We start from the raw sequence: 18,132 nt of genomic DNA on the forward strand, positions 1-18,132 counted from the left end.
AATTGTCAATCAAAACCAGTCTACATTTGTCTCTATTTAATTGTGTTTTAAATGTAATCTAGGATAGATGGGTGGTACAAATTGGCCGACATGAGTGTGGTCTTATTCAACACCACCACTTACTTACTTGCCAGCTGTCCTGAGTTTTTTCGTTTTTTTTAACCAAAAACTTGTCTCTCCCTCGGCCATTCATCCTTCAGATTAAAAGCCCCTCAGCGAGTCGCGTGCTGTGTCAATAAGCAGAGCGTGTCTGGAAAGAAAGCAGCGTCGGACCGGACCATTTAAAAAAAAGTCCGGGGGGGATCGGCGGTGCCAAAAAGTTTACTTTACCTGTTTAAAAACTTACTTTAGTGAGAACAAATAGTTTCAAGAGATAAACAACAACAAAAACAATGGGTTATGAAGTAATATATAAATTATGTAGCTAGCAAAGATACTTTTCAATAAAGCCTTTCCCCCTTCAGCGAAAAAGTGGAGTTGACTGAAACAGATGTCCCAAGCGTTCCCCTCACATCAGACCAGAGAAAGTGTGGACAGCTGGAGACTCTGCAGAGGGGATGCTGTAGAGAAGCAGAAAACACACCACAAGGTAAGTACACACTATTCTCTGTAGGTTTAATGTGTGAAAGAGAGGGAAATCAACCGAGCAGCAACGCGAGTACAACCTGATGGAGAGTGTGAGGCAAGGGATGCTGTCGCTGAACTTTAGACAGACATTACAGAACAGTTAGCAGCGTAACTGAATTGGCTGTTTCGGCTGTATGTAACCATTAGAAATACAAACACTTCCAAGGAATATATCTTTATGATACCTCTTCGCTCTTCTTCCATATTGTAAAGTAACCGAAAGTTGTGGAAGAAATATTCACATCCTTTAAGAGTAAAATTACTAATACCACAGTGTAAAATACTAAAAAGTCCTTAGCAGCAAGTAAAAGTACTCAGTATGGAAAATGGGCACTTTCATTGTGTAGGTTTTTAATTTGTGTGCACAACTTATTATTTTGTGCAGCAAAATGAAAAATAAATAAATTTTCTAGGACTTCAGGACTTTTAGTTTTACACATCTTCAACTTGATCATGTCTAATCAGCCAAATAAGTGCAAACACCTGTGTGGACTGTATGCTTTAGAAGCGTATTGCATGTTTTTATGTGTGATCAAAGGGAATAGTTAAATGCCAAATAAATGTAGTGTAGTAAAGACTACAACATTTCTCTCTGAAATTCAAGTTAAGTACTTTAACTGTACTTTCCACCAGTGGTAACATATTACATTTAAGTTCCACATTTCAATACAATGATTACGTATTTTAATTGTAATTGTTAATTGTAATGCATTGAATATTTCAGTTATCTGCCATTTTCTGCTTCCTTTTCACTTCAATTCAATGGGACTATACTTCACTACATTATTACATTATTTCACAGCTACAACAACTATGACATTAAATTGATTCTTACATGTTAACGCATCAGTGGTACTAATCCACCATTCTGCATAATGATTACATTTACCTGAAATACTTTAAGTACATTTAGTTGTTAATACCTCTGAACTTTTACTTAAGTAAAGATTTTAATGCAGGACTTTTAGTTGTAATTGATTATTTTCATAGTCTGGTACTGCTAATTTTACTTAAGATGAGTATTGTCTTCCACCGCTGCTGATCCTCTAACAATCATGCTTTATTTGTCTGTTGACAAACTGTGAAAGAAAAGTTAAAACTATCATTAATTATGATTAATGAAAACTTGAGTTCTTGAGTGTCTGCAGATCAATAACTTGCTCTGTATTGTACCAGTAATATAAACAGGTTGCTTTCACAGAGAGAAAACACTGTAGGACATATTTGGGGCAACACACTGGTTGGTGGCAGTTGTTTGTGCCCACTGCAGCAGAATAAACACAGCGTCCTGCAGTCCACATGTTGACAGACATGCAGTGTTACCGTGGTGCCAAAGACAACACCTCTGTGTTGTTATGCTCCTGGAGTCCCCCCAGGTCTTTTGTTAACAGTGGGTACTTGTGGGTGAAAAGCTTTAACCACATCCTGCCCGTGGCCTGGGATGACCATCAGTGTCCATTTAAAGGCCTCAGAAATGATGACTCAGAGGGACAAGGTGCCATGATCCCCGGCCAGCCCTTCAGCCTCTGGTGAACAATGGAACATCTCTTCTTGCCCTCTGTATTTACGCTGTCGCTGGGCTGTGACAGAGCTGGTGTGTCTGGCCAGCATATGGCCTCCAGAGACTGAGAGCAGGCCGGTAGGTGCTTATTACCCCTGCATTGTCTCTGTTGGAAAACTAAGACCCCTGCACTACTGAACAGTGTGTGAGTCTTTAATGTAGCCTTCTCACAGCTATGGCTTAGATGAACTTAATGTTATCAAAGCCTCTTGTCTACATTTTGCTGCTGTCTGTGGAGTTTCCAAACTCTGACTCCAGTGACGTGCTTTTCTAAAACAACACTCCCCCACATTGATGCACTTTTCTTCTAGCAGCCCATACTGTTTACAGAGTGGATCCATTTTGCTGAATGGATTTTGGCTTTTCATCAGACTCTGAAATAAGGCATGCTGTAAAGTCGTTTGGTTTCTTCCATAGTATCAGCATTCAGTGGAGAATCTTAATTACAGGGTTTGAACAGGCCTCGGTCTGGTTTCAGGCATCCCTCACTGTTTCCTCGGCGAGGCTGGTCCCCGTTGGTCCGTCGGTAATTCCAGGGCCGACCACAGTGGTAATGAGCACGGCGGTGGTGGCGGCATTCCAGGAGATTGCAGCTCCAAAGGCTCATGGGAAAGGGTGGTGGGGGAAGTCTGCGAGACAGTGAATCCACATCATGATCTCTTGCCATAAACACCCACTTCCGTAGATGTTACACTGTCACGGTCCGGTGAACGAGCGAGGATGGGTGGGGATCTTCAGCTTCCATGTCTGACACGTTTCTAGATCGTCTTCATTAGCGGTGATCACACACTCCCCTCAATTAAGATGTTTTGGCTACATCTATGTAGTCCGCTGGGTGGAGACTGAGCTATCAGCAGCTATCCCTTCAGGAAATGGACTGCTATTCCTGTTCCACTCGATCAGGACAAGTATTGTTTTTTTGGCTCTTCCCTAACTGTATAATTTCAACGCTCCCACGACTCCAGGTTCTTATGAAAGCCATGATAAATGACTTCGCAATGAGCTGCAACTTCTAATGAGATTTGCTGTTTTACCCGAACTCACCCACCCACTCACCCACCCACCCGCTCACTCAGCCTAGACCTCCGACCACAGACTCTTGTGAAAGTCTTCAGAGAGTTATGGGGTGTAAGTGGGTAAATCCCACATTACCCGGCCTGTCTCTGATTACCAGGCTGGATTCCTGTCGACGTCATGAGTTTTAGATTGCTGCAGCGTGGAGCTGTGCGTCTGAGAGTACAGCAGCAGGCCCTGACCTTGCACAGTAAAAACTCAGCACTGTTCCTTTCTCCATCTCTCACTGCAGCCTTGTCTCAATATTGGCCCAACAATGCCGCTCCGGCCTGAAGCAGAGTTGTCAGCAGATATTGCGCCCGCAGCAGATTATTGAGGCCGGTTGGTGGATACAGGGCCTTTGTTGCAGTGTTGTTTTACTGACTCGAGCTGCCTGGCTGTACTTCATTGTGCTACCGGCTGCTCATAGCTGCGTCAGTTCACATGAGTTGCTGTGGTGAATGGGTCAGGCCGACGGGATACACAATAATATCCTGTTAGAGGAGGTTCTCATCCACACGGGCTCCGAGTCTTCCTGGTCCCTGCAGGAAAAGGCCTGATACCAATCTCCAAACACAGAGGATGAGACAGGAGCTGAGGATTATACACAGCAGCCTTAGCAACACATTCATTCATGTGGTGTCTGTTTTTATGTCTCCCTGCCTCCCCTTTATTCCTGACTAATAACACATCATTTATCTCTTCTGTGAGTTTTGCTTACATGATTCTGACACAGAGGCAGCTCCAGGTCATAAAGTTTATGAACTTTCCCTTTTATGAATGTGTTGCATTGAAGTAAGACAAGCTAATAATATCATTCAATCATGTTAGTGCCCAGAACATTCTCTCATGTGATCTTCTGGCCTTTCTAAGGAGGAGTCAAGGTTGGTGGCAGACATGTGACATCCAGAATAAATTAATTGACCTAAAAATAAAAGCAGCATTTTCTCCAATACTTTTCTTTTTTTTGTTGTTTTTCTTTTCTTTTTCACCACATAGCCACACACACACACACACACACACACACACACACACACACACACGCTCACACACACACACACACACACACACACACAGACCTCCTGGCCTGGTTTTAAAAGCCTTGACTTATCCTCAAACACTATCTCCAATTTGTTGTTGTCACTGTTTTCCTCTTCTTGCAGTCGTTCCTCTCTGCATCTTGTTTTAGGTGATTGTGAGTCAGATGTTTGGTGGAAAGCATCAATGGAACAGAGCGGGCCATAAACATGAATTGTGCTCGCTTGTTTGTGAAAGTGTGTTTGTGAAATTGGGCAGCGCTGCACAGGAGTCAGCAGGGACCTTGTGATCTGATGCTGCATGGACAAGCCCAGCATTGAGACATTCTTCCACTTCAAAGCCCCCAGAGGGTTTTCTGGACACTGGTTGAATAGGAGCTGAGGGAGGGGTGCATGGGGGGAACAGGTGCAGTCCATGAGTGGGGTAATTCCCGCTGCCATCTGCTTTCTTTTTCGGGGTCTGGGCTCTTTAAACGCCCTCTGACACGCCTCACGGCGACACACTCCCCTAGCTAGCCACACCGCGCCCCGTCACCATGGCACCACGATTCGGATTAACCCCCGCACATGTGCCGAGTCAACCGTGAGGGTCTGCCTCTTTTGTGATTGAGCATGGGAGGGAGAAAAAAAGGGAAGGAGGAGGGGAGAGATGCAGAGCTGCATGGATAAGTGTGTGAAAGGACACTCGCCAGTCATTCACTTTTGTTAAGTAAAGCAGCAGGAGGGAGAATGAATGAAGCCATGTGGCAGAGAAAACACCAGGAGAATCTGTGGGCTTCTCAGTGATCACTTTAATTGTACTAATCTGAACAAACTTATTTCAACAGGTATTTCCAAAGCTTGAGAGCAGAGAGTCAAAATGACGGCCATCGAGAGTAAAGAGGAGATCAGTGACACTGACAGTGGGATTATCTTGCACTCTGGTAAGAAGAAATGAAACAGATTATCAATACAGCATCTGATTTCCACACATTTCATGTAAAGATCAGGGCTGATTTATCACTATCAAAACACACAATAATAGTACTAATTCTAACTCGAGCAGCTCAGGCCGATATTCATATTTGTTTAAAGTTTAAAAAATCAGAAGATATATCGACCAATAATAATTTTTTTTAAATAAACACAAACATTTTCCTTATTTTCTTTCTTTCTTTTTTTAGTAGTGACTCTGCTTAACAAAAACAAGTGTGACACGAAGGGTACACATATACACATAATGGACAGACATGTAAATGACAACACTAAACACTTATAGAGATATAGAAATGGAAAGAATATGATGTGTATGGTTCGTGTCTGTGATGTCTGTGAGTAAATTTTGTAGTTTAGTTTCTGTAGTGACATTTTTAACACATACACTGATGCTGATACATCTGCATCAAGCAAATAATGGCCGTCATAGTTCATATATGACAGACAACAGCCCATATAACATTCACATCATGTGATCAGGAGAAAACAACACAGCAACAAACCACTTTAATACTATGCAGCAGTGCCTGTGTTGCATAGTATTAAAGTGGTTTGTTGCTGTGTTGTTTCCTATACAAGACATAAGACCTAATGTTAGTGTAAGTCCAGAAGAAACAGTGCAGTAACACCAGCTGTGGTGCAACTCATGTATGCGATTCTAGACAGTACATTATATACAGTAGAAATAGTGAATTTATTTGTGTGGCTGATACAGTAGCTGATGAGGAAAGCTTGATCTGATCTTCAGTGTGTTTCTCTGCAGGTCCAGACAGCCCCACGTCCCCTGTGAAGGACCTGACCACCCACACCAGAGCTCTGAAGCTGAAGCACCAGTCTCTGGAGGAGCGTCTGGAGCTCTGCCTGCTGGAGCTGAGAAAGCTCTGCATCAGAGAGGCAGTAAGTTACCTCTTACATGAGCACAAGATATATACCAAGATATTATTTAGTGCTTAATAGTATATGAGCTATTTACTAGTTTGTTGATTTTTTTTTATATTTATTTATTCGTTTTGAGTTTGGATTACTTTAATTAATTTGTTTTATTTTTGGATAATATTCTCTTTTGATAGTTGTTATTTTTATAAATATATTTATATATATTATTTGCTTATCTAGCATAGATAGTTTGGTTAACTACTATTTTGTTTATGTTTGGGTAATGCTATGGGCACATTTGGTTATGTATGTAGGTAGACTGGTTTAAGACCAGCATGCACCTGGGTGGGCCTGTGGTTTTTTACCAGAGCAGGAGAGGCAGCAGCAAACATGATCTCTTTGTTCCTTGGTTTGCTGCTTGTTTGGATTAATAAATCAAAAAGAAAACACATTGACTTTGTTTGGACGGTGCCTGTGTAAACCACATATTCATGGTTCATCAGTGGCCTTTTGATTTTATGTTGGATTCAAGTTTGTTTGAGGACAAATAGCCTCTGCAAATAGTCAAGAGGAACATTATAGTAACTCTAAATGAACGGTGAAGTTTTTTGCATGCTTTGTGTCAGGGTGATAGCGTTTAGCGTTTTGTGATCAGCACTTTTATTTTGTCCGTCACAGGAGCTGACTGGTTCGCTACCCTCAGATTATCCTCTGATGCCCGATGAGAAGCCACCTCGGGTCAGAAGGAGGATTGGAGCTTCCTTCAAGCTGGACGAAGGTCTGATCCATCTGGATAAACAGGTACAGGACACGATTACGGTTCACTAATTTTGATGAAAGTAAATGAGCAAAAGAGACTGTTACTCATCAGCTGCAACTAAACGTCAGAACCTGTCTCTGTCACAGGATACCGAGTTGCAAGCGCTGGAAACTGACTTGGCCCTTCAGCAGCAGATTTATGAGGCGGCCCGCAAACTCTCCCTTGAGGGCAACCTCAGTAAACCACAGAAGAAGAGCCGGCTCCAGCAGTGCAAGAGGGAGGAGAAGAAAGTGAAGGATCTGCAAGAGGCCGTGTTCCAGCACAGGATCAAAAGCGAGTGCAACTCACCGCACATCAACAACTCAACCAGTCAAAACAAAGGTGAAGAACACTGCTGCCCCCTACAGGCCAATATGTGCAATATACCTATGAGCATGACTGACACTTAAAATGCTTGTTTTTCTGCCTGCAGACCTGAGTGTGTCTGATGACAGCTCCCTGTCTGACGTGGTGGCCCTGGATGATGGTGAGAGAGAAGTACATTTATACACATAGGTTTAGATTTCTCTCTTATAAACATGCTTTGATTGAAACATGTAGTTGCAGTAAATGGTGGAAGAAGAACTCAGATCTTTTACTGAAGTAAAAGTAGCAGATCCAAAGTGTAGAAATACTCTTACTCTTACAAGTAAAAATGCATGTAAAGCTTTAGTACAAATCTACATCAAAATATACCGGAAGTAAAAATACTCATTGAGAATGTACCATTTCATAATAATATATATTATATTATTGTATCATAATTATTGATGCATCAATGTGTACATCACTTTAATGTTTAACTTTGCATTTGGTGGTGATCATTTTAATCACTGAATATGCTGCTGAATAGCTTGTGAATTTTCACTCAGGGATCAATCAAGTCACATTTTAATGTATAATAGTCCATCATAGTTTACTTGCTGAATATATTTTATGTTTGTAACCTGAATCTGTAACTGCAACAATCTGTAATCAAGTAAAGTGCTTGAGTAAGTGTACTTACTCTCTACCACTGTATGTAATAGATAATGTAGATCTGAGATATTTTGGAGCAGCATGCTCTGACAGTGGTGCCTCATACTGACGGACTGATTGGCTCTCTGACCGTTCATAGATGTGGACCCGCCCAGCCCCCTCTCTCCTCCAGTGCTGGGCACTTCCTATTCAGAACCCCTTCAGCTGTCAGCCAAGACCCTGCCATCGTCCCAGCAGTCATCAAGCCAGCTCAGTGTGGAGTATGAGCGCTCTCCCATCCAGAACTCCCCATGGAAGGAGTCCAGTCTGGACCAGCCGTACCAGAAGGTCACAAAACCTCAGTCTGCTTGCAGCAGCAGGTCCAGGTAGGAATCCGAAGTGTGATAACCAGCCATGAGATACATGACTGTACTGTGATCTCAACAACAAATAAATGTGTTTATTTTTCTGTTAACATGAGCATCAGAGAGAAAAGAAAATTGCATTAGGTTGAAAAAAAACACAGTGTCACATGTCAGTATTCATCCAGCTGACCCTCATGTTCATAGTTTGGATTTACCAAACCAGTGTTCCTTCAGTTAAAGGGATAGTTCAGGTTATTTGACGTGGGGTTGTATGAGGTAGTCGTGCATGGTCAGTGTGTTACCTGCAGTAGATTCAGATCAGAGCCCTGCCAGTTACGAGAGGAGGAGCACCGGTACAGAGGTGGAGCGATGTGCTGCTGTGCACGGGGCCAGCAGAAAAAATATGTTTTAGACATTTTTAAAATAAGCCAACCGAAACAATCCAATGTCTGTTTAAATGTACGCTTCATGTAGAATATTTTCAGCGGTTTATCTTCCCACACCCCCTTCATGCTGCATGACTCATGTCGTCCCTCCTGTTTTTGTTGTGTGCAGTAGTCCAGCAGGAACCCAGGTGTCGGCAGAGAGCAGCAGGATTCCTCTCTCTCAGTTTATAAAGAACTCGGCCCTGTTTCACAACCACTCCAGCAGTGCCCCCTCCACCCCGGAGCTGCACGTACGTCGCCAGTACTCCCAGTCCTTCAGGTACACCAAAGCATCATGTCAGACACATCAAAAGTGTGATGGCCAAAGAGCGTACCCACATGCGTACTTATGTTTTACAACTTAACATGATTGTTATCATTGTCTCCTCAGACTTCCCAAAAGTAAGCCGTCTGTGGACATGGAGCGCCTCAGCTCAGACAGCAGCCGAGGGCGAGCCAGGCTGCCCCAGCGGCACTGCGTGGCTGATTTGATGGTGCGTTCTCCGGAGTACTCTCCCCTGCGTCCATACCAGTCCAGCTCTGAAGACAGTAGCTCGGAGCACTCCTCCTCCTCCTACATCAGCTCTCCTGGCAGGGATGGACCCACTGAGATCCCAAAGCTCTGCCCGCCTCCGTATGGATTCCACTTTGGAGCACAGAAAAAAGGACTCTCCAGCTTCTCCAGCTCACACAAGAACACCAGCCAGTCTCAGCCCAGCCCTGGCTATGTCATGGCCATTACAGAAGATGTCCCCCTCTCCCCTCAAGACCTGGACCTGGGGAAATGCTTCCTGTCCTCCCCTCCTGTGGCACGCAGCCATCAGCAAAGACAGTGGCAGGAGGGAGCGTCGTCCCCGAGGAGAATCCTAAAGCCCCCTCCACCTTACACCAGGCTGGTGCGAACACCCTCGCTGAAGGAGTACCCGAACCATGCCATTAGGCTGATGCCCAGGGAGATTGTATCAGAGGAGCTGAAGTCCTGGCACCAGAGGAATCAGCTGCAGAAGTTGCGGCCGAGCTGCGGAGATCAGCTGAGCTCCCTCGGTTTCAAAAGCCCCACTTCACCTCACCTGCATCCATTTAAACAGGTAATTGTCTGATTTTCACACATACCACCATCAGACAGAGTCCTTAAATCTGGCCTAGAGTTTTAATATACATAAGGCCTGCCACTGACAATTACTTTCATAATCAATTAGTCTGTTGATTATTGTCTAAATTCAACATCAGAACACAATGGAAAATGTCCATCACAGTCCATTATGACATATTCAAATCTTGTTGTGTCCGACTTACAGCCCAAAACCGAAAGATATGAAATTTACAATAATGTTAAGAAAGTACGGAAAAGTACGGAAGCGTGATGCATTCAATTAAGCAGAAAAAATCTGCTGTTTTCTGAATCAACAAGATCATTTTCTCAGAATTGTGAGATATTAAACACGTTAATTCTTTTCTCAAATGAATGCATCACGCTTCTGTAGACATGTATAGCAAAGTCTTACATTTAAGAGGCTGGAACTATCACTTTTGGCATTTGATTTAGATTTGGCAATTGATGGAAACGATTAATCAATTATTAAAATATTAAAATATCTGCAGATTAATATTTTTATGGTTGTCTAATCGGTATCTAATCTACACAGGTGTTGCAGCTCAATAACAATATATTTATGCACAAAGTGAGTTCTGATTTCATGTGTTTTCTGCAGGGGTCAGGGAATGTGATTCTCCAGAGAGCTGCAGACGGGACTCCAGTCCAGTGGTTTGTGGCTGAGGATGCTGAAATCGTGAGCCAGGTGTAGCTGAGACCTCTGCTCCTCTGCAGTATGTTCAGTAGGGTGAATGCTATTCCTTTCTATTTATCTCTGTATTTATTAAGTATTTAGACTCTCTGTGAGATCGTATGTTGACATGATGCAGAAAACACGGACCTATCAGGACCCTGATGAGCACAGTTCTCTCTCTTCTTTTAATTTAAAACTTAATGTAAGATGCTATGCCAGTTTTATTTATTTTAAATTGTTTTCTAATGGATGATTATTAAAAAAAAACCTGAGGTGAACTGAGGTTCATGCAATTCAATAATTGTGTCAAATGGATCATAAACTTGCTGTGGTTTCAAGAGTTGCTTTGTGGCTGGCACACACTTTGCACATAAAATTCACCTACAGAAGTTCTCAAATAAGTTCTCCCATTCCTAATATAATTTAAATGTTACACCATATTTATCTATTATTTAAAGTTTCCCTCTTGCAACATAGAGACTTATTACTAAAATCTTGATACACCTTTGAAAATGCATTTATATATATATATATATATATATATATAGTTAAAGTTTAACATCTGTCTAGCCAGGACGTGAAGTAAGCTGAATTTTAACGTTTGCTATTAACTTTTAATAATTAATCACTGATGCCTTTAATGGTGGTTTGATGAATGTTTTCACTGCAGTTTGGTGTTTTTTACTAACCAAGTGATTGTATCAGTTTTGATATTTTTTGTATATTTATAATAAAAAAAATGTGACTGAAAATGATGTTTGTGGCATTTTTATGTAGAAGGTTTTTTATCTGAGATAAAGGAACACAAAGTATTTCAGAACACATGGATGAACAACCAGAAAGTCTTACATCAAAATGTGATATATTCATATACAAAGAGCTTTAAAGACAGCTGGTCTACACACTAATGTTCACAGTCAGACAACGTCCTGGGGACGTGGTGTGTAATCCAGTCGAACAGATCACGCCTCAAACGCTCCATCATGAAGCTTCCACAACAAGTAAGTCAACGTGACGACACAGAAAAGCACGAGCAGGTACAAGCAGAGGACGACCCAGCGACAGCGGTACAGCCAGTGAGCCAGGGGACGGTGTCTCCACAAAGATCCACACCTGAAGAGATCAGTCAGTCCATGTTTGTCCAGAGGAAACAATCATCAATAATCATCAGTCATCAAATGGCTCTTAACAAATCTGTTGACCTACGTGCCCGCAGAGATCTGCCGGTAGATACTGGCACTTCTTTTGTCCTTGTCTAACTTCTTCTTTGACAGCACAGCTTTGCCCTTGTGTCTCTGTCTCAAAGTATCCAGGGGGGTGCTGTAAGAAGGACACACATTTTATAGACGTTACAACAGTTACATTATGGGACAAAATAACAGATCACTGATAAAACAGAAATGAATTTAACACAGATTCATTTAAGGATATGCATATTATTAAACATAATATTAACTGACACTGCCTTTTGCACAGGGCTTAATAAAACAGGCTCTCAAGATTAAGTAAAAAAAGATGAGCATCTAGAAGAGCTCTTAAAATTTTCGTTTTCAATTGTGCTGGTAACTAACAAACTTGTAATTAATTGAAGGTCTATTTGTGTGCTGTCGTGGTTTTTGCGTTGCCTTGAAAACGTATTGAAACTCAGATACAACTAAATATTATATGAAACTTGTGTAGCTGCTACACTTGTGACATTCCTGCTCTGACATGTCAAAACGGTCTATAGCAGTTTCTCTCTAAATGTTGCCTGTCAGTCACAAACGCTGCAAAGTAACATAAGAGCGCTAAAAGACAACACATGTCAAACAGAGAAATATTTCACTGTCAAATAGGAACTGAAAATATAATCATGAAGAGCGTCAGCAAACTGGTGAATACTGCAGGCTCTTGCATTGTGTGGTGTTTCTGTCATTTTGTCAGATAAAACTGATCCAGATTCAGGCCTGTACTTTTTGTTCTGGGTTTTTCTGGTGACCGCTTGTTTTGATGGGGGACACTCTGGGTTGGGGACGGGGGATGGAGAGGGGTCTGCAGGAAGCTGAACAGCTGAAACTTCTGATGGAGTTTCATCCGGATCAAGTTGCCTGAAAAAAAACAACAACAAAAAAACCACATCGGGTGATGAGTTTCTGGTTTAAAACATTTCTCAGGTGGAGCAGATACGGAGCGTAAACCCAGAGTTGACCTGTCGTCCACTGAGCAGCTGTCGTCCTTGGCCATGGCGGAGCAGCTGGACTCTGAGCTCTGGGATGGAGACGGGCAGGACTTCCTGCCAGAGGACCCTCCATGAGCTGCCCGCTTCTTCACGTCCCGCTTTCTCTTCTCCTGTACAGACAAAGTCTCGAGGTCAAAGACACTATGTTTTTTTGTGTCTGTTTGTTTTTTTTTAAGTCAAATCTTTATTTATAAAACAGTGCTGTAACAATGTAAACCTATACAAAAATTATATTCTGTTTAGAAATAAAAAATAATACTAAATAAACATAAAGAGTGACGTTCTCAGATACCAAATTATACAAATGATAAAAGTAAAAAATTCAATAAAATGAAAAAAAAATTAACCTGATAATGGTGGAACTAAGGAACTGAACATTGGGTTAAAATAAATCAGATTTGCATATAAAATTATTAAGTTTGGCCCGGGCATTATTTACCTTTTTTATACATTTCAAATACAAGTAAAGAAAAATAATTTTTAAATGAATTCCCCATGGGGGGCTTTTAGCAAAGCAGACACTTTGTGTTTTGGATGATAACAGTTGTAGACAGCGTGCGAGGGCTCAGTAAAGAAACCTTCTTACCTGGGTTTGGCTGGTGATGACTGATATACTGACCCTTCGACGGCTGCTGCTCTGATACAGAAAAGAGACAGAGGAGAATAAAAGGTAGAACTACTGTCATTAGATTGTACAATAAGCCAAAAATATCTCCATACCTGCTGAGAGCTTCTCTTTCTGCTGTCACCTTCCTCTGGATCTACGACAAGAGACCCAGTGGTCAGTCAAATATTTCACATCACAGCTGCACAAATGCTTCAGACAGACGGACCAAAGCGTCAGCAACCTGGTGAGGCTCTGGGGTCGCTGATGTTCTGCTGCTGGAGCGTCTTCTTGGCCTCTTCCAGCTCTGCCACGTTTCTGTCTTGTCGCCTCCTCAGATTCTCCACATGAGCCACCATGAGCTCGACCGCCCGACTCACTCGAGCCTCCTGTCAGACAGAAATCAGAGAGGTCGCAGCACTATTTTACAGCGAGGGGTGAACCAACGGCGGGTCATTTATAACGTGCTGCAGACCAAGAGTGAACATGTTGCAGGGCAGTGATGCAAGAATAGGAAACAAATGTTGCGTTTCCAGGTTGTGAGGCCGCATTTAACTGGTTTCTTTATATGCTCTCAAACACGTGTCTTTTCCAGATGTTGTTTACGGTGTAGACTGATATAATACAGATCCTCTCCAGTGTGATCTGGGTTCTGCTTTCTTGTTTTCGTGCCTCTGTGCAGATGACACTCAGAGCTGGAGGCTTATTGTTTTCAGGCTTTCAGGTCACATTCTCGTGGACACGATATCTCAGTAACGCCTTGAAGGAACTTCTTCAAATTTGGCCCAAATGTTCAATTGGCCTCAAGCATGAACTGATTAGATTTAGATGGTCAAAGGTCAAAGGTCAATGTCACAGTGACCTCACAAAATGTGGTTTTGGTCTTGTGAACGCAATATCTCCGTCACCTTTTGAGAGAATTTCTTCCAATTTGCTACAAATGTTCACTTGGACTCAAGGATGAACTGATTACATTTAGGTGGTCAAAGGTCAAAGGTCAAGGTCAGTGTGACCTCATAAAACACCTTTTAGCCATTACTCAAGACTACATACAGCAATTATGACAAAATTTCAAAAAGTAAGCTTAAAGTAGTCTGAGTGGAGGAGGCAGACAACCGCGAGGAGGTCGTTCTAGTGTTTGTTGCTGTTTGATAGATAATAGTCAGATCCTTTCTATCTGGAGGAAGTCTGCAGAGTATCTGGGCCAATAACTGTTTGTCAATGATGTACCAACCTTTAATATTTTTAGCTGATGGCTTATTGCACACTGTGGGCAGATAAATTATTCACCTGAACACTAACAGTCAAGAATAACAACTTATAAACCTTTTAGTTTAAACAGATTTTTCCTTCTGAATCAAACTTTTAATCGGATCATTTCAACAACCCATCTCTCATCTGATCCTGTAGAAATATATGTAACCTGCCTCTGTATTAATTTTTTTTATGTTCTCTGTTTGTCTTCCAAACTGTGTGGGACTGCAAAAAACCTGCAGCTGGAAAACAGTTTAAAGGATCACAGGTTCACACATTTTAAAGTCTGTTTGCATGCTACAATCTTTCCTCCTGTTCATATGGGTCATTAAAAGATCCCTCTCTGCTGTGTTTTCAGTGTAGGTGATGGTGGGGACAAAATCCAGTCCTCATTCTATACAGAAGTGTATTCAAAAGTTTACTGCTTCATATGAGACGTCCAAATTAGACAAATTAAATGAAAACGAGAAATCTGAGAACTTTTTTTTGTTGCTCTGACATTTTTCCAGCTGTAAAATAAAATAAAATGAAATGTAGACTTAGATTTCGCGGCGCTGAGCGATCCAGAGGTGAGTCAGTGTACCTGGTGCACGGCCCCGAGGACCTCAGCTGTGTTGGAGATTCGCTCCACAGTCCCGCCGAGGATGTCCAGAGAGAGCTCCAGCCTCTGCAGGATGTTACTCCGCTTGCTGTCCAGACACAGGCCCTTCAGTGTCTGAAAACACACACACACACACACACACACACACATGTGACAGAGTCATAAAGACTTACTTCAGATCATCCCTCTCGTTCCGTACCTCCAAGGTCTCCCGGCCTCTGCTCAGCTCCAGCTGGATGTTCTCCTCGGCCAGGTTGCGGGCGTGCTCCTCCGCCTGCAGCCTCTGCTTCAGGGTGTACTGATCACAGCGGAAAGCCAGGGCGATCTGAGAGAAGGCGGTCTGAGAGAGCAGAAACAAACTCAGTAACTCAGTCACTCACTTTAAGTCGAGTTTTAATCCCTGTTTCCTGAAGATAAACTATATTCTGTTTTTTTTTTTTATTATTCTATAAGGTTGAATTGACAATAACAACTAAACTGGAGCTTGGAGAAGAAACTGAATGTGATGAATAGTTTAAAGTTGTGGTTGGATGAGGCAAATATGTGAAAGAAGCGAGGGGGAAAGCTCACACAAAATAAGGAAGTTGTTGAATAATAATATGTGTTGGAAATGTAAAACTGAAATAGGAACTTTCCTACATTGTGTTTGGGAGTGTAGTTTGGTCAAACCACTCTGGATCCGGCTGTTAGACACTCTAAGCAGTTGGCTTGTTGTTGGATGTGATTACAGTCTGTGGAGTTATTTTAAAACACTGGAAGGAAACAGAGGCTCCTGAACTGAAAGAATGGTTCAGTGCAATTGTGGAAACATCATATCACCTCACGAATGTATGCTCAGTAGAATAAATGGCGATCAGGAGGAAGGGGTGTCCCCCTGGGAACCGCTCTGGCCTCACATTAAAATGGGAGACATGTCATCCTGTAGTACGACTCAAGATCTGTGACGTGCTTTTCCACTGTTGTTTTGTCTGTTCTGTTTTTCTTTTTCCTTCTGGGTTTATTTTTTTTTTATTTCTACTGAGTCAATATACTGGAGTCTTCCCCCATGGAAGATGTTACCATGATGTGTTCTATATGTATGTCATGTACCGAGCCTGCCAGAAACCAAGGAACATTAAAATTAAGATTAAAAAAGACAATAACAACTAAACTAAACTGAAACTTGAGGAGAGTGTGAAAAGACACGTTCATTAACGTCACTTTTTTAAAATAAAAATGTGTCTTCAGCTCTCACTACTACAAACCAACATTAGGACAGAAGGTCATAATTAAAAGATTCAAAGCACATTCATGCAGCACATGCACCATATCAAGTATTTCAAAACACACAATACAAAGAGGAAAAGCTGTTGAATTAGATTTAAACATCATCTAATCTGTAGGATATCATGGTGAATAAGGAGCGGGAGGCCTTACCTCCAAATCTTTCTCTGACATCTCTACACTGTCAGGAAAAAAGAAGCAGGGTGGAAATCTTAATGTAAGGTCAAATGAAACCATATATATTATGATGCTGTGTGACAGTCAATAAACTGCACCTGTTGAGGCCGACGCGCTCTATGATGGACAGCTCGTTCCAGCTGGTGACTGGAAGCTCCTCTTGGCTGGTTTCTGTTTCAAAGATAAGATCCAGTTGAAATTTAGAGCCGTGGCATTGATTACTGGTGTTTTATTAATGAGTTTGTTTTGCTTTTCTTTAACTGTTACCTTCCTCACTGTCCTCACTGCCCAGCATGGTGGACAGACTGCAGCTGTACGTCTCTGCTTCAGGCTGAGAAGATGTTCAGAAACATTACCTGTCACTGATCGATGCCATCATCAAATACAAGGTGTTGATCAGTATTAAGAGGAGCAGGCAGCTGGGAGATTATTTGACTCACCTCAGCGTTCATCACTTCATTAGCGGCTGTCTTCAGGAGAATAATCCAAACGTTGTACTCAGGTAAAAACCAGATTAAATCCTTCAAATCCTCTTCATGGTCAACAGCAGATTTTTCATTGTCGCTGAAAACACAAACACATTCTCACAACAGGTTCCTGTCGGTGTTTGGTTCATTTTCTCCCTCAGCCTTTCTCCTGTACTGAGAATAGATAATCCTATTAAGAGATCCACAGTCAAAGCAGAGCAGGACAGCCACCCCAAGAGGCTCATGGGTAGCTCCAGTACATGGCTCAGTCTGTTTTTATCTGGGGTAAATAATTACTGGTGTTGTCCCAGGTGATGAATCAAATGTGACTCCTCTGCAGCCGCCATCGGCCTCAGTCCTGAGAGAAGAACATATACACTTCACTACATCCTCACGTCCTCTGGCACTAGATTCTCTCTCTCTCGTTCTAAAGAGCAGGAGAAAAAAACTTCTGCTTTACTTTGTTTTAATGCTCTGAGCTGTTGGAAGTGTCTGAGGATCCGAGTGCTGCAGAAAGCTTTAGCCTCTCTGTTACATTTCATAATTGTTTTATTGTATTTAGATTTTAATGTTCTACTCCATCCTTGGCTTTTTTCTATGTAAACATTTTTTTAATTAAAAAAAAATTCAAGAGTAGTATTAGTTTTGACCATTTTCATTCCCGTGCAGTTTTAGTTTGTATGAACTGTTTTAATATCAGCTTGTCTGTCATGTACATAACACTCCCAATTACACTTTGCTGTATGCAAGTTTAAGAGTCTGATGGATCGACAAGCAGTTAAATCCTGAAGCAAATGGAATGTTTGGATACATCCGCAAATTAAGGTGAGAAACATTTTGAACTTGGAAAGTGACATTCACCAATTCCAAACCTGTCTGTATGTATGTGTGTATATACACACACACACACACACACACACACATTTATTATTCATGTAGTTTTAAACCCAGGTGATTCAGGCATATATAGATATTTCACTTGACTATTGCATGTGCACTGAGTGATTTTTACAGACTATATGAACAAAGGTAACTACATTACTGAGTCTTGAGCATCGACATGGTTTACAAGGAAAAATCATTGCA

General features: G+C 41.8%; 2 protein-coding genes across 3 annotated transcripts; one reads left to right on the forward strand and one right to left on the reverse strand.

Moving 5' to 3' along the window:
• Positions 1–504: 504 nt before the first annotated feature.
• inavaa (innate immunity activator a) lies at positions 505–11,217 on the forward strand. The gene is made up of 10 exons (XM_023427466.2): positions 505–589; positions 5,106–5,201; positions 6,017–6,150; positions 6,808–6,930; positions 7,036–7,270; positions 7,362–7,415; positions 8,046–8,271; positions 8,806–8,955; positions 9,067–9,763; positions 10,388–11,217. Exons 2-10 carry the CDS (start codon positions 5,138–5,140, stop codon positions 10,478–10,480), a joined length of 1,776 nt encoding a protein of 591 aa, XP_023283234.1. The 5' UTR covers positions 505–589; positions 5,106–5,137; the 3' UTR covers positions 10,481–11,217.
• Positions 11,215–17,195, reverse strand: irag3a (inositol 1,4,5-triphosphate receptor associated 3a). 2 transcript variants are annotated; one of them, XM_023427428.1, is made up of 13 exons: positions 17,020–17,195; positions 16,847–16,910; positions 16,678–16,750; positions 16,556–16,583; positions 15,339–15,479; positions 15,122–15,253; positions 13,529–13,673; positions 13,401–13,441; positions 13,267–13,317; positions 12,651–12,790; positions 12,415–12,549; positions 11,669–11,782; positions 11,215–11,575 (listed from the first exon to the last, which is right to left on the reverse strand). In XM_023427428.1, the coding sequence occupies exons 1-13, from the start codon at positions 17,029–17,031 to the stop codon at positions 11,425–11,427; spliced, it is 1,227 nt and encodes a 408-aa protein (XP_023283196.1). In that variant the 5' UTR covers positions 17,032–17,195; the 3' UTR covers positions 11,215–11,424. The 2 variants fall into 2 exon arrangements, 1 of the variants encoding a protein (XP_023283196.1); XR_015438557.1 differs by lacking the exon at positions 11,215–11,575 and having other exon boundaries at positions 11,769–11,782; positions 13,267–13,312.
• Positions 17,196–18,132: the final 937 nt, after the last annotated feature.

Source organism: Seriola lalandi, unplaced genomic scaffold, assembly GCF_002814215.2.
Source record: "Seriola lalandi dorsalis isolate HSWRI2012SDOR001 ecotype SW California unplaced genomic scaffold, Sedor1 jcf7180002054861, whole genome shotgun sequence".
In the NCBI taxonomy this organism is placed as follows: Eukaryota; Metazoa; Chordata; class Actinopteri; order Carangiformes; family Carangidae; genus Seriola; species Seriola lalandi.

Excerpts from the sequence above, each read along its gene's own strand:
- irag3a (XM_023427428.1), bottom strand. Across the intron at positions 16,751-16,846 it reads CAGTGAGGACAGTGAGGAAG|AAACCAGCCAAGAGGAGCTT; the intron begins GTAACAGTTAAA and ends TCTTTGAAACAG. Across the intron at positions 12,791-13,266 it reads TCATCACCAGCCAAACCCAG|GAGAAGAGAAAGCGGGACGT; the intron begins GTAAGAAGGTTT and ends TTGTCTGTACAG.
- inavaa (XM_023427466.2), top strand. The coding sequence starts at position 5,138 with ATGACGGCCATCGAGAGTAAAGAGGAGATCAGTGACACTGACAGTGGG. Across the intron at positions 6,151-6,807 it reads AGCTCTGCATCAGAGAGGCA|GAGCTGACTGGTTCGCTACC; the intron begins GTAAGTTACCTC and ends TGTCCGTCACAG. Across the intron at positions 6,931-7,035 it reads TGATCCATCTGGATAAACAG|GATACCGAGTTGCAAGCGCT; the intron begins GTACAGGACACG and ends TCTCTGTCACAG.